Here is a 12,974-nt window from a genome sequence, read left to right as displayed (position 1 = left end):
GGACAGCAGCCTCCGTCCACCTGCTGAGCTCACCAAGCTGTCCCTCCAGCTCGGCACTGTCCTGGAGGCTGGGGCCAAGCCCTACTTTGGAAACCCAAGCGGAAGACCTGGGCCCCTGAAGGTCCCCCTGGGTGTCGGGACCCCGTGTGTCCCCAGCTGGTCCACGGAGTGGAGACAGGGGCAGGAGGGGGTGGGGGTTGTGTGTGTATACGTATCAATCCCGTGTTCACAAAAGGCTGAAGAAAAAACAGACAACTCCCGTCCTGAAAGACAGAAGGAGCAGCTGGCCCGCAGGGGCCAGGCCGCCACTGAGGGAGAAGCCTGGCACTGCCAGCCACGTGCAGATGCCACGCCCCGACTGGCCCGGCGGGGGCGTCACAGGGACGCATGGTGGCTGGGCCTCGAGCGCGGGCCGGCCCCGAGCACATAGCGGCACACGCAGCAGGCAGGCACGCAATTAAACAGCAGGTTTAATCATCTCACGACAGACTGTAGCGCAGTAGTATAAACCAGAAGTTTCCTTTTAAAAAGCCACGTCCCCAAAGCTCCCACTCCTCAATACCCAGACGTCACAGCGGAGGGACCGGTTTCTCACGGCTGAGGAACAGGGCCAGAGGGATTCAGAGTCTGTTCCACCAAGCTCCAAGTCTTTCCAGGTCAAGGTTGCCTTGTGAGTAGCCAAGAGCCCTAGGAGGTGCTGATGCACACGCAGTCTAACACACACACACCCCCACACATGCAGGGACAGAGAGAAGACACTCGGACAGACGGGCACGGAGGAGGCCGTACTGGGGCAGCCACACACGTGCGCTCTCAGACAGCATAGTCCAGTCTGTCTGTGGCTGCCTCCTCGGCACAGGGAGCACGGAGGAAGCAGCCAGGATGGCCAGGAGGAAGAAGGGTGGCAGCCTGGGCCCCTCTCCTTTCCGGAAGCAGCCAGCCCTCCCCTACTCGGCAGACTGTTTCTGCACTACCAGCTCACCATCGGGGGTGAGGAGGGGCGCCACTTCCTCTGGGCCGAGCGAGAGGGCACGCTCCATCCCAAAGCAGAGAGCAAGGAACATGCCCACAGGCAGGCTTCTGCGGCCAGGAGCTGGCGGTGCTTGCTTTTGTTCCCAGGGGTGGGGGACGCAGTCAGGCCTCGCTGTGCAGGTGCTCCGGCGGCAGCAGTCCTGCCAACAAGGAGCTGGAGAGGAAGCCAGGAGCTGGCGGTGTCCACCCTTGGAACAGGAGAGGGGTGCAAAAAAAGGAGGCCCTGAGGTGAGGACATTTTGAGGGACCTACCAGACGGGTTTAAAGAGGAAACCTCTTCGTTCACAGCTTCATTCAGGGGTTCCTGGAGAATGTCTCTAGATTCAAGTACCAGCGGCTCTGGTTGTGGGTTTTGGGATGGAGTGGCCAGCAGAGGCTGGGAGCTGCCCTCCGATGTGGGAGGTAGGAGAACCAGCCTGGTGATGCTCTGGACCCTGGCACTGCCAATCCCCACCCTGAGGAGACAGACCAGGCAGCTACAAGATCTCCTCGCGGGGGCTCCGGGCCTTCAGTGGGGTCTGCCCGTTGGGCACAGAGCCATTCTGACCGTGCAGGAGCTTGCCCTTCTCTCGGTCTGGCCACGTGAAGATGGCATCGTCACTGTCCAGCTCGGACTCCGAGTGCATCAGGCTGCTGCTCAGCGCTGGGCCTTTCTGTTTGATGCCTGCGAGGGAGTCAAGGATATGGGCGTCAGGAGCCGGGAGCTGCACCCTGCACCCCCCATCCCAGCCCGAAGAGGAGCAGAGCAACAGGGACGGTCACAGTCCTCTCCTGTGGGCAGGAGGCTACCCGAGTCCTCCCAGGCCTGGCTAGACGGAGCAGGGAAGCCTCAGGGAGTACTCTGCAGACCCACAGATCGGCATCCACTGCAGATTCTCTGCCTCCAGCATCTATTAGCTTCGGTTAGTCCACCCAACGACATGCTCTTTTCTCTCTCTTAAATGTGGGGTGTTTCATCATGCCCCTTCACGCACAGGGCAGAGTTCTGTGGGAGGCAGGCAAACAAGGAAGAGGCACTGATGCTCTAGAGACTGAGCTTCTTCTCGGACCCCGGCTCAGCGTGCATGGAAAGCGCCTGCAGAGCTGCTGGTGCTGAGGACACCACCGTGCTCCGCGCAGACATTTACTCTGGCTTCGCTGAGTGGCAACAAGTGGTGGGAGAGCAGGCGTGTGGCTTGGAGAGGCCTCTCCAAGCAGGGACTGGAGGAGGGACTGTCCCAAGGCATCAGTTGGTCAGAGCACACAAATAAGGACCCGTAAGAAACACCTGAGGTCAGAAAAGATGCCTGAGTTTCTGTAAGTCACTGCCGTTACCTTCTCTACTCGTCCTTAAGGCTGCAGAGGCCAGACCATACCACGAGGTCGGGTAATAACTTCAGGGCGGACCCCCACCCAGCAGCAAGACGGGTGCCCTCTGGCTGGTGCAAATACCACTCCAAGCAAACGCGGGCTGAGATGGCAGAACTAGGAGTACAAGTGGCCAGCATCGAGAATGCAGCTTGGCAGTGCTCTGGGCCTGGCACAGTCCACCCCCAGGACCTAACCTACCTCCTTTCTTAAAAAGGTGACCAGTCAGGTGAGCCATGTTTGAACCCTCACTCCCCAGCAACCATACTCCCTCCCCCGGTCCCACCCCCAGTAAACACTGAAAGAGGCTCCTGAGACGACCGTCAGCCCCTCTGCCCATTCCCGGCCAGACGGGCCGTAAGGCTGTGAATGATGAGGGCATCGAGACTCTGACCACACCCGGCACTCAGGAACCTCATGCCCGCAGACCCTGCCCAGGTGCCCTCTGCCTGTGCAGTGTGCTCTGGGGCGCAGGCAAGCTTATGCAGCTTGTCCACCTCAGGGCACAGTTCTGACACATGACTGCAGACAGTCACGCCTTCCACTAACTCTCAGGACGGCAGAGAAGCAGGGTCAGAGAACAATGCAGCTTTGCAGGCTTTTGCTGACCTAAGAACCAAGACTAGGGAGGGTGAAGGGTCTCACAACTTCTGCTTTGCTCTATAGATGAAGTATCCCTTTGGGGGCTTTCTGCCCCCAGCACCCAAGCACTCGAAGCTTCTCTTCTTCCTCAAAGCCCTTCTGGGCCATAGGTGTGGAGGACAGGAGCCTGAGGTGGAGATGGGTTTCTGGCTCCACAGTACACAACACTCACCGCACGGCCTCTCACGACCAGTGAGCTCTGCTCTGCTTGGGGAACTGAGTGGAATTCATCCACTAAGCAATACTAGGGAGGACACTGCTACTATCAACAGGCGCTGACCGCTCCCATCTCTGACTCAGCAATTCCATTCCTAGGTCTACACCTAACAGAAATCCATACATCTGTCCACCAAAGGACACAGACCAGAAGGTTTACAGCAGCAGCCCCCAGGGCAGCCAAAGTGCCCAACAGCATGCCTGACAAATGTGTTCCTACAAAGGAAATTATACAGCAATGGGAATGAGCATGCTGTGGCTCTGCCTAAGGACACGCGTGAGTGTCCTAAACGCAACGCTGAGTGAAAGGAGGCGCACACTAAGACTGTTCATATCAGCTACTCCCAGATGCCAGTCAACTGCAGGGGCAGGGGCTGCAGAGAAGCACACAGGGGGCTTCTGGGGGGCTGATCACACGGGCACATTCACTTAAGAAACACATTTTCTGTACACATCAGACTGAATCACCGGAAACTGCTGTCTTCTAGGTCAAAAGTCAAATTATTGGTAATTTTATATGGTTTGACCAAAAGCAATAGAAAGTTGTGAAAAGACTCAACAGGAGAACAAAACCAAATCACACCCCACCCCACAGGTGCTGACTGCAAAGCACGCCCCACGGCTGGGCTCTGAGCCCGGGCCCCAGGCACAGGCGGGGGCCCCTCCCGTCCCGTCACTCCTCCTCCGGCCTCACCGCGCCCCCGGCACGGTGTCCACTTCAGCTCACTTCCACACACGTCAGGATCCACAGACTGACTCTTCCTCAAGCTGAACTTCCGTTCCAGACTGCACTCCTTTAGGTCCTGAAGCCACTCTCCGCATCCCACTGGCAGCTCTGTTCCGGCCTGCAACCACTCCCCCGCTGCAGAGCCCAGAACGAGAGCCGGGCCTGCTGGCCTGGTCGGATCCAGACGCAAGGGCCTCTCACCTCAAGCCGCCTCCCCGGCTAGACACCGCCCCTGGGAGAAGGGCCTGCGACCCTAGTCTGTCCTCGCCTCTGGGTTACCCGGGAGCGGCTGGCCACCTGCGTCCCCCCACCTCTCCCCACAAGGCTGCCTTTCCAAACTGCCTCTTCCTCCCAGCTGTCCTCCCATCCTGCTCAGGAGAGGGATCTCAAGTCCTCTATGCCTGCCGTCCCCCTCAGAAACCTCACCTCCGCCTTCTGCATCTCTGCCCGCAAACCTGCTCCCAAAACCCATCCACACAGTCCTGAATCTCCGCTCATTTTTACCCAGCTTCTGGAAGGACTTTTAACTCTTCAGGGCCTCCGTTTCCTCACCACCTACCTACTTCCTAAACAGACTGCGCTTTCACTTCAGCCATCTGTCCGCTCACCATCTACTCCAGCTCTTCAGGTGCCCAGAAGCCTCTCCAGCACTGTCCCTGCCATCACCGTCACCAATTCTCATCTGACCGCTCTCTGGGGACGCCGCTCCTCCTCCTCAGCTCCTCACCTGGCGCTCTTCTATGGACCCTCACCCCTCTCCCCACGGCTCCTGACCGCTCTCTGGGGACGCCGCTCCTCCTCCTCAGCTCCTCGCCTGGCGCTCTTCTATGGACCCTCACCCCTCTCCCCACGGCTCCTGACCGCTCTCTCGGGACGCCGCTCCTCCTCCTCAGCTCCTCGCCTGGCGCTCTTCTATGGACCCTCACCCCTCTCCCCACGGCTCCTGACCGCTCTCTGGGGACGCCGCTCCTCCTCCTCAGCTCCTCGCCTGGTGCTCTTCTATGGACCCTCACCCCTCTCCCCACTGAGGGATGTGGCCCTCCTTAGCGGTGCCGGCCGTCTCCAGTATATAGCAGATTCCTACCCAATCCTGTGCTGCTGCACTCCATCTTCCTCTTGTCTTACTGAAACTGCACCGAGTATCCTAATTCTGGCCTCAGTGCTATCAAGTCTGTCTCTCGGGTTGGCAGTCAGCCTGGACCTTTCCTGTCCCTCCGGGACACTGACACCACGCTGTTCAAGCCATCATCATCCCCTCCTCACAAAAACCTCCTTGCTGGCTCCCACCTATAATCTCCTCAGTGAATGAAATGCCACAAAACTAATTTTCCTAAGCCAACACTTTCGTCACCACCAGAAAAAATGCCTAAATCCTTAAGCTGACATTCAAAATTTCCCATAAACTCATCCCCACCCATCTTCTAGCCTCATTTTCTCAACCCCATTCACAACTGTTCTAAACCAAACAACCTTCCCCTGCATTTCTTCTCCAGTCTTTCTCGTTCACAGATGCTCAAAGAAGATGCTTGGGGACCATCCTTTGTGTCTCCTTTTCTCTCACACCCCTCTGAAAACATATCATGAACCTCAGCAAGTCTTCCCCTTAAGTGTATCTGGCCTTTGCTCTCTGTCTCATAATCTCTCCACCATGAGGGCGTTCTATCCAGTTTCCTCTCCAATTCCTTCACATGGCAGCCAGTTGTCTTTTTATAACATAGATAAATCTAACTGCGCCATTCACACCTCCGTAACTCTCCCGACTGCTCCTAGAAGGCGCCCACAGCAGCATCCCTGCTTACCTGTCCAGCCCTGTGCCACTCACCCCACACTCACTGTATCTTCCACAAATGCCCCCTGCTCCCTCTGGCAGCTGGGCCTTCAATCAACCAGCTTGGCCTGCAATCCTATTTCTCAGAGCCTCTATGTGCCTCACTCTCCTTCTCGTTGACACTGGGGTCTCAACTTTAATGTTATTCTTTATAAATACCTTCCACTATCACATCTGTATATTTGTGAATTTGTTTGTTCAATGTCTGCGTGATATAAGCTACACAAAAGCATCATCTATTGAGTTCACCATAATATAACCAGTGTCTGGCTTAGGCCTGGTACACAGTGGTATTAATCCATATGCACAGATGAATAAGATACAGTCCCTACCTTCTTCAAGGGTATTATTGACTAGTAAAGGGACAAACAATAAGATAACTGATATAATACAGTGAGAGAAATGCCAAAACAAACACGCGGGAGAAGGAAGAGCATGACTTTTAACTGGCAGGTTAAGGGTTGGATGAGAAAGTACTTTCTGGACAGAAACACGAACCAATGAATTTGGTTTAGAAAAGAGAGACATGAGCAAGGAGGAGGGTCTCAGAAGAGCACACTGACGCGGGCTTACCAAGGCCACTATCTAACAGACCAAAGGTCCCCGGAGGACTCCATGGGCAGACACCTCGCCACAGCAACAGACACAACCTTGGCGACCTCATGGAGGGTGCTGTGCAACCTTTTCCCCTCTGGCCGTCATCCTCAGGATCTCTGGGATGCTCTGGCGGTACTTCTGGGGTTCGCCAACCCCCATCTCCGGACACTGCCCCACCGTGCTCCTGAACTGAGCTGCCTGGGTGCCGACAGCCCGGACTGCCTACGAGCCTTTATTTTCATCTCATGTCTCTCCTCCCTCACTACAGTGAGATTTCGAGGGCAGAGTCTGCGTCGGAGAACGCTACACAATCCCCTGACAGCCTTTCTAATACCAAGCTTTAAGTATGAGAGATGTTAAACAAACATGTTGCAAAAACAATCAGGTCTACGTTCAGAGTGTTTGGGAATAGCTCTACACAGAGTCCAGCTCCCATAAGGGGACAAGGCCTGTCCTGGGGCCTCCATGGTAAAAGGGAACCTCCCCAATGGCCGAGCTCAGACAGGAAGGAGGGCCGTGCACCTGTCCCGGGCCTCCTAACCCCATCACCAAAAGCTGTCTCCGCGCTTGTGCAGCTGGAAATTCTCTGACAGATGAGCCCAGTGCACCTGGAGACGGCAGGGGAGCAGCCCTCCACGGGCTCTGAGACAGTCACGGAGCCTGCGGATCTACCTGACAAACACGGGAGAGGAGAAGACAGGAGGGGAAGGCTGGCTGGAGCGGAGAGCCAGCAGGCGGACACTGGCTTTGACCTCTTCACAGCCTCACCCTGTCTGCTCAGAAAGGACAGACTGAGCAGGAAAAAGAGACCAAGGTCCTTGAGCTCAACCTCAGGGGCAGTTTGAAAAGCTGAACTCCAGGCAGCAACCCTAAGGGGAATGAGCAGGCAAAGGAGAGCAAGAGGCTGAGCCCCCTCAGCACAGGGAAAGGGCGGCTGAGAAGTGAGCCCTGGAGCCCGAGCTTGTCCAACAGGCGGGTTCTGCCCCCACAGGGCAAAGCGGACCCCGGTCCTCATCAGGGAGCGGACAAGATGCTCTCCCAGCACAAGGAGCTGTTGGCAGCACACCCAGGAGGGAAGGGTGATGGTGGCGATCTTCATCTACTACGGGGTGGCCCCGGCACCCAGTTCCCGACACACCTGCTCGGGACGTTGGCTTCAGTTCTAGGCTTTCCTGATCCGTGGCATCCAGGATCTTGTACTTGCTTTTCCTCTTCGGTTTTCCTTTTTGCCTGAAAAACACAATTCCTGTCTCTGCTCAGGAAAGAGGGTCTGTGTGAGGCTCAGGTGACAGCCAGAGGTGACACCAGACTCTGCACGTGGAGCCCGGAGCCCGGGGTGCTGCTTAAGGGAAGAGCTGCTTCTCCTTACTTCTCAGCTGGGAAAGGCAGCAACTGTGATTTGTTATTCAAATATTCCTCACCAACTTGGGAAAGGGTAAAGGAAACATTATTATCTTGGACAGATTGATTAAAAATGTAAATAAAATGAAACGCCTATCCCTGAAGGGTGGAAGGTGGAGGAAAGCTTAAACCAGCAATGTTGTTAACAGTGGTTGTCCTGGACTGGTGGGAATTTTTTAAAATTCTTTTAATTTGCTAAGTTTTATTGTGAGGTTATATCGCAGCTTGCATTTCAGCTCTGCAACTTACTAACTGTATCCTTGGATGGATGACATCATTTTCCTGAGAAAATGCTCTTATGCCTATTAAAAAAGATATTACCTATAAAATGTCATGATACTTGGCACACAGTAAACACAGAAGTGATACCTATTACTAATAATGAGAAACATAATAAATATTACTCTCAAATATTTTAAGATTAGATAGGAAGACTAGATGAAAAAAACCTGAAAGACTTAATCACGGCTAACCTAAGTCTATAATTACAAGAAAACATGCACGCACATGAATCTCAAATCGAAGGGGAGGCAGACAAATTAAGAATCCATGGGGAACAGTGGTGAGGCTGAGGTGTGGAGTACTAAAGCTCACACACCCAGAGGTAGATGTAAGCCAGGTCTATGCCCCAGGCCCTCCCAATGCCCACTCAGCCACAGCCATGTTTTCCAGGTTGCAAATCACTGCAGTGACAGCCACTCCCTCCCTCAGGAGCGTCGGAAGGTAAGACCACCTTTTTTGGGCATGCTGTGGGTGGGCCATGTAACGGCGATGGTAAGGGAAAAATCCCAGGACTCAGGGCCCCCATGTAGACGGTGCCAGATACCTCTCTAATGAACAAATGCGTAATTAGAAGGCTGAACACATTTACAGGGCAAGTGCATCTTACCTCTTACAACAACAGATTACAGTCCAGGACAGGATCCCCAAGGCAACAACAATGAGAAAGGAAGCAATGGTAACATATAACACGCTCCACTCTGCCAAGAGAAACAGAGTAGTAAGGGCGCTGGAGAGAGAGGCTGAACAGAGGGCTGGGCTGCCCAGCGGGGGCAGGAAACACTCCCTGAACAAAATGGACCCAGGGCTCCCCAGGGAAGACGAGACCTTAGAGATAAAAGCGGCTAAAGTCTGAGTTTGGCTCTGAGACCCTGCAGCAGCGGGGCAGGCTGTAATGAGCTTCAAAAGAGGAAAAGAGGGGAATGGAAATCTACGGGCTTCCATGGGGCGAAGCACACAGGCACTCTGAAAGGACAGGAGGCCGCACGGAGGGTCTGATTTGTCTGCGTTTTGTGGTTGGTCTCATTTAAGCTTGTTTCATTTTAAACAACTGCTTCAGGGGAATTCCCTGGTGGTCTGGCGGTTAGGGCTTGCCACTTTCACTGCTGGGGCCTGGGTTCAATCCCTGGTCAGGGAACTAAGAAACAAAGATCCAACAAGCCACAAGGCGTGGCCAACAAATAACAACAAAAAGAGAAAACCACAAAAAACTGCTTCAGAGCTTTCCTCTAACCTTGAGCAAGTGCAGAGGAAGGAAGTATTAAGTCCTCGGCAAACATCAACCTTGCTTGCTCATCTGCCTTGGAAACACCAACACCCACCCACTCAACTCAGAGCCACGGTCAATGCCAAACCAGCTGGCACAGTCAAAGCAGGAAACTCACCACAGTTGCTGTCTCCATCCCTCAGCTGCACCTTGATGAAATTCTCCATCCAAAAAGGGTCACAGACACAGCGTTTGGTGAATGAATCACAGTGGCCATGGTCAGAGCAGTTCAACTGGCACGCTGCAAGCAGGAGGAGAGGGAGCAGGTCCACAGGAGTCAGAGCCGGAGGAGGACCACCTTCTGGGGCCCATGAAGACGGGATGGGACCCCCAGACCCATGCCTATGGTGACGTGTTCTCGAGACCTGCCCCCAAAGGCCTTTCCAGCTGGCACCACGCCCTTATCACCGTCACGGCTGGACACAACTGGAGCAGTCAGCAAGGCTCCAGACTGTTTTTACTTGCTGTTTTCCATATCAGCAGTTCTTAATCTTTCATGTCCCACAGACCTTCTTCTCAGAATAACTTAATTGCCAAAATAAAAGACACAGTATTATAGAGGAAGGCAATTATACCAAACATGTTTCTGAAGAATTTAAGAATACAAAACCTTGAAGATAACAATATATGTCTTTATTAAAATATTAAGTCATAAGATTGTAACAGTGATAATTTTGAAGTAGTGATGAATAAAAATGTTATTTCATCAACTGGTATGATACAAAACTATTTGAATTTCTATTGCCTTAAAGTCACATGTTCTGCTAATACTACAGTACTTTGTGAATGAGGAAAAGAGTAAATTTCAGTCAGAGGCTCATGAAAACAAAGATGTAATTAAATTTTTTTCCCATTTGAACTCACAGCTCCTCTGAACGCTGTCTCAGGGGCCCAGGGACCCCAGGTGAAGAAGCTCTGCAATGAGTTGGGACTCTTTCATGATAATGGTAGTGGAAGAAAGCCATTATTTCCTTATTCCCAGAGAACCAGAAATGTAGCCCAAGGACAGCAGGGATGACAGGCGAGCTGTGGGCACTGGGCAGGCTCTCATTCCCAACTCCCCACAATTACTCACTGACAGTACTGATCTCCAGGGCTCTGAATATCAGAAAGTCTGCCTTCTGCTTCTGCAGCTCACTCTTGAGCATCGCTGCCACCTCATGGCCTTTGAAGATCTGGTGAGGAGGCTCATTCTGAACAAAAAATACCATCTTGGTGCTGCGGAGACATGCAACAGTATGAATGAGCTGAAGCTGTCAACTGGATAGCAGTAGCTACCATTTGCTAAGTATCTTCTGTGTGTGCCAGACACTGTGCGAAGTACCACACACATTCTCCCACAGCAAGTCAGTGAGAGAGGGGCTGCCCAGCACCATCTCCATTTTACAGAGGACAACACTGGGGCTCAGAGGGGTTAAGTAGCTTGCCCAAGGTCACACAGTTAATTATGGCAGAGCCAGATCCCAACCCTGATATGCCTGACTCCAAAGCCTAGGCTTTTAGAAAAGCCCTAAGCTGCCCTAATTAACAAGACCTATTCCAAAAGGTAACCAGAGGTCAGAAACACAGGGATTTAGTTTTGGGTACATTCTGCTGTCAGCCTTTTAACAGCTAAGAGCGTAGTGATGTTGGGTTTGTGCCTACATCATCTATAAGACAAAGCACAGTGTTTTCTAAAATGTAAATCGCTGCATGGCATCAGAGCATCGACCACAGGCCAAAACATGGCCAAAATGATAACTACCGCGGCAGCAACAAGAAAAGGCTGGCATGATGGTGTGGCTGGTACAAGATTATGTTATTCTCTGTCCAGATTCTCTGTCCAGATCTGTTTACTTTCTGCCTGTCAACTTCTGTCCAAGGTAGACAATGTTTGAGCTCACTTCTGGGTGGCATGAAATCTGTTCACTAGGCCTTGGCCTCCATTTTTGGCAGCCTGCTTTGTGATCCCATGTTAGTCTCATAACTGAACTCTCCCAACCACTGGGTCACACTGGGTTCATAGGTGCGCCCCCAGTAAGGATCCCCACTGCACACAGGGGCTGGGTGGGACCCGGGTATCCCAGAGGGCCTGGACCAGCTTCATTTAGTGTAACTGTCTGTTTATCCCAACTGTGTGTGTATATCTCAAAGTGTCATAGAAACAGTATCATCTTCTATGTGTGGACTGACATCAAAGTTTGGGAAGTCCTTTCTTAAAAGACTTTTAAAAGTTCACTGTGTAGTGAGGCTAAAAATGGGGTATTATAAACTCCAGAATCAAGAAACAAATCTTTTCCATAAGATTTGTGGTCATTTCTCATACTACATGTAAAATAGATAACTAATGAGAACCTACTGTATAGCAAGGGAACTCCACTCAATGCTCTCTGGTGACCTAAACAGGAAGGAAATCTAAAAAAGAGTGGACTGTGACTGCCTAGAGGGGTGGGATGAGGTGAGAGGTGGGAGGGAGGTGCACGAGGGAGGGGCATCTGTATGCCTATGGCTGATTCACATTGATGTATGGCAGAAACCAACACAATATTGTAAAACAATTATCCTCAAATTAAAAATGAATTCATTAAAAAAAAGGAAAAAGAGTGGATACAGGTTTGTGTATAACTGATTCACTTGGCTGCACAGCGGAGACTAACGCAACGCTGTACAGCAGCTATACCCCAATAAAAATCAATCTACAAAAGACGTGTCATTTCTCACATTTTCTCCTAGTTACCTAATAATTCACACTTATAGTTTCCATTTTCGTCTATACACAAATAACCCTCAAAGCTTTATCTCCTCTCCCCATGTCCCTCTTGAGTGACCAAATCTATACCTACAAATGCTTGCTAGAGTATCTACACCAGATCTACCACAGACATCTCAAACCCAACATGGTTCAAAACAGACTGATAATAATCATTAATTAACTCATTATGTATTAGGGACTACACACACATTATCTTTCATAATCTTCACCAAGCCTTCAAAATGGCTGCTAGAATTTTTACAGGTGAAGGATGAGTTTGGAGAGATACAGTCACCTGCCCGCTGTCACAAAGCTGCCACTGACAGAGGCTGGGCTGCCTGGTGAGAGGCCCATGCTCTTTCCCATCGTAATAACACTCTCTCTCTCCCTCCAATCATATCCTCCTCCTGAATTCCTCAGCAAAGCCCATCAAGGCCAAACCAGAAACCCAGATGCTTCTCTCTTCCTTGTGCCTCAGATGCAGTAACGCAAGTCTGCAAGCAACCCCTTCGACAACGCTCTTACCCGAACTCTCACTGGAGTCTCGCCACTGCTGTGTCCCAGCCAATTCCCACCAGCTTGATCGATCCCAGTAGCCACCTTCCTATTCCTATTCCCAGGCTGCTAAGCAGAGCTTGAAAAGAAAGTCCTCATCATCATGCTGTCTCGAATCCAGTGAACCCTGACTGCGTATTAGATTCATCTGGGGGTTTTTTAAAATTTAGGTGCCCAGACCTTACTCCAGATCAATTGAACCATCATCTGTGGGGGTGAGGCTTGGGTAATGGTATGTTCATAAAAGCTCTTAGTGATACTACTGTGCAGCTGGAATTGCCACTCTCACTTCCTGTCTAACCTTGGGTGAGACCCCAATACTGCTCAAAGCCAGCATCCTTTCCTGGAATGG

At 52.0% G+C, this 12,974-nt stretch overlaps 1 protein-coding gene across 3 annotated transcripts in view; it reads right to left on the bottom strand.

Moving 5' to 3' along the window:
* Window positions 1-452: 452 nt before the first annotated feature.
* KIAA0319L (KIAA0319 like) overlaps window positions 453-12,974 on the bottom strand; it is a 98,884-nt gene continuing 86,362 nt past the window's right edge. For all 3 annotated transcript variants that reach the window (XM_055586426.1, XM_055586424.1, XM_055586427.1), the window contains 5 exons: window positions 10,412-10,554; window positions 9,455-9,577; window positions 8,680-8,770; window positions 7,528-7,619; window positions 453-1,696 (listed from right to left, as the gene is read on the bottom strand). In XM_055586426.1, the coding sequence (XP_055442401.1) occupies window positions 1,509-1,696; window positions 7,528-7,619; window positions 8,680-8,770; window positions 9,455-9,577; window positions 10,412-10,554 (637 nt within the window). In that variant the 3' untranslated portion in view covers window positions 453-1,508. The remainder of the gene's footprint in view (window positions 1,697-7,527; window positions 7,620-8,679; window positions 8,771-9,454; window positions 9,578-10,411; window positions 10,555-12,974) is intronic.

Source organism: Bubalus kerabau, chromosome 6 (genome assembly GCF_029407905.1).
Source record: "Bubalus kerabau isolate K-KA32 ecotype Philippines breed swamp buffalo chromosome 6, PCC_UOA_SB_1v2, whole genome shotgun sequence".
NCBI classification, from domain to species: domain Eukaryota; kingdom Metazoa; phylum Chordata; class Mammalia; order Artiodactyla; family Bovidae; genus Bubalus; species Bubalus kerabau.
The sequence above is the reverse complement of the archived record's forward strand: the minus strand, read 5'-3'. Positions and strand labels throughout refer to the sequence as shown.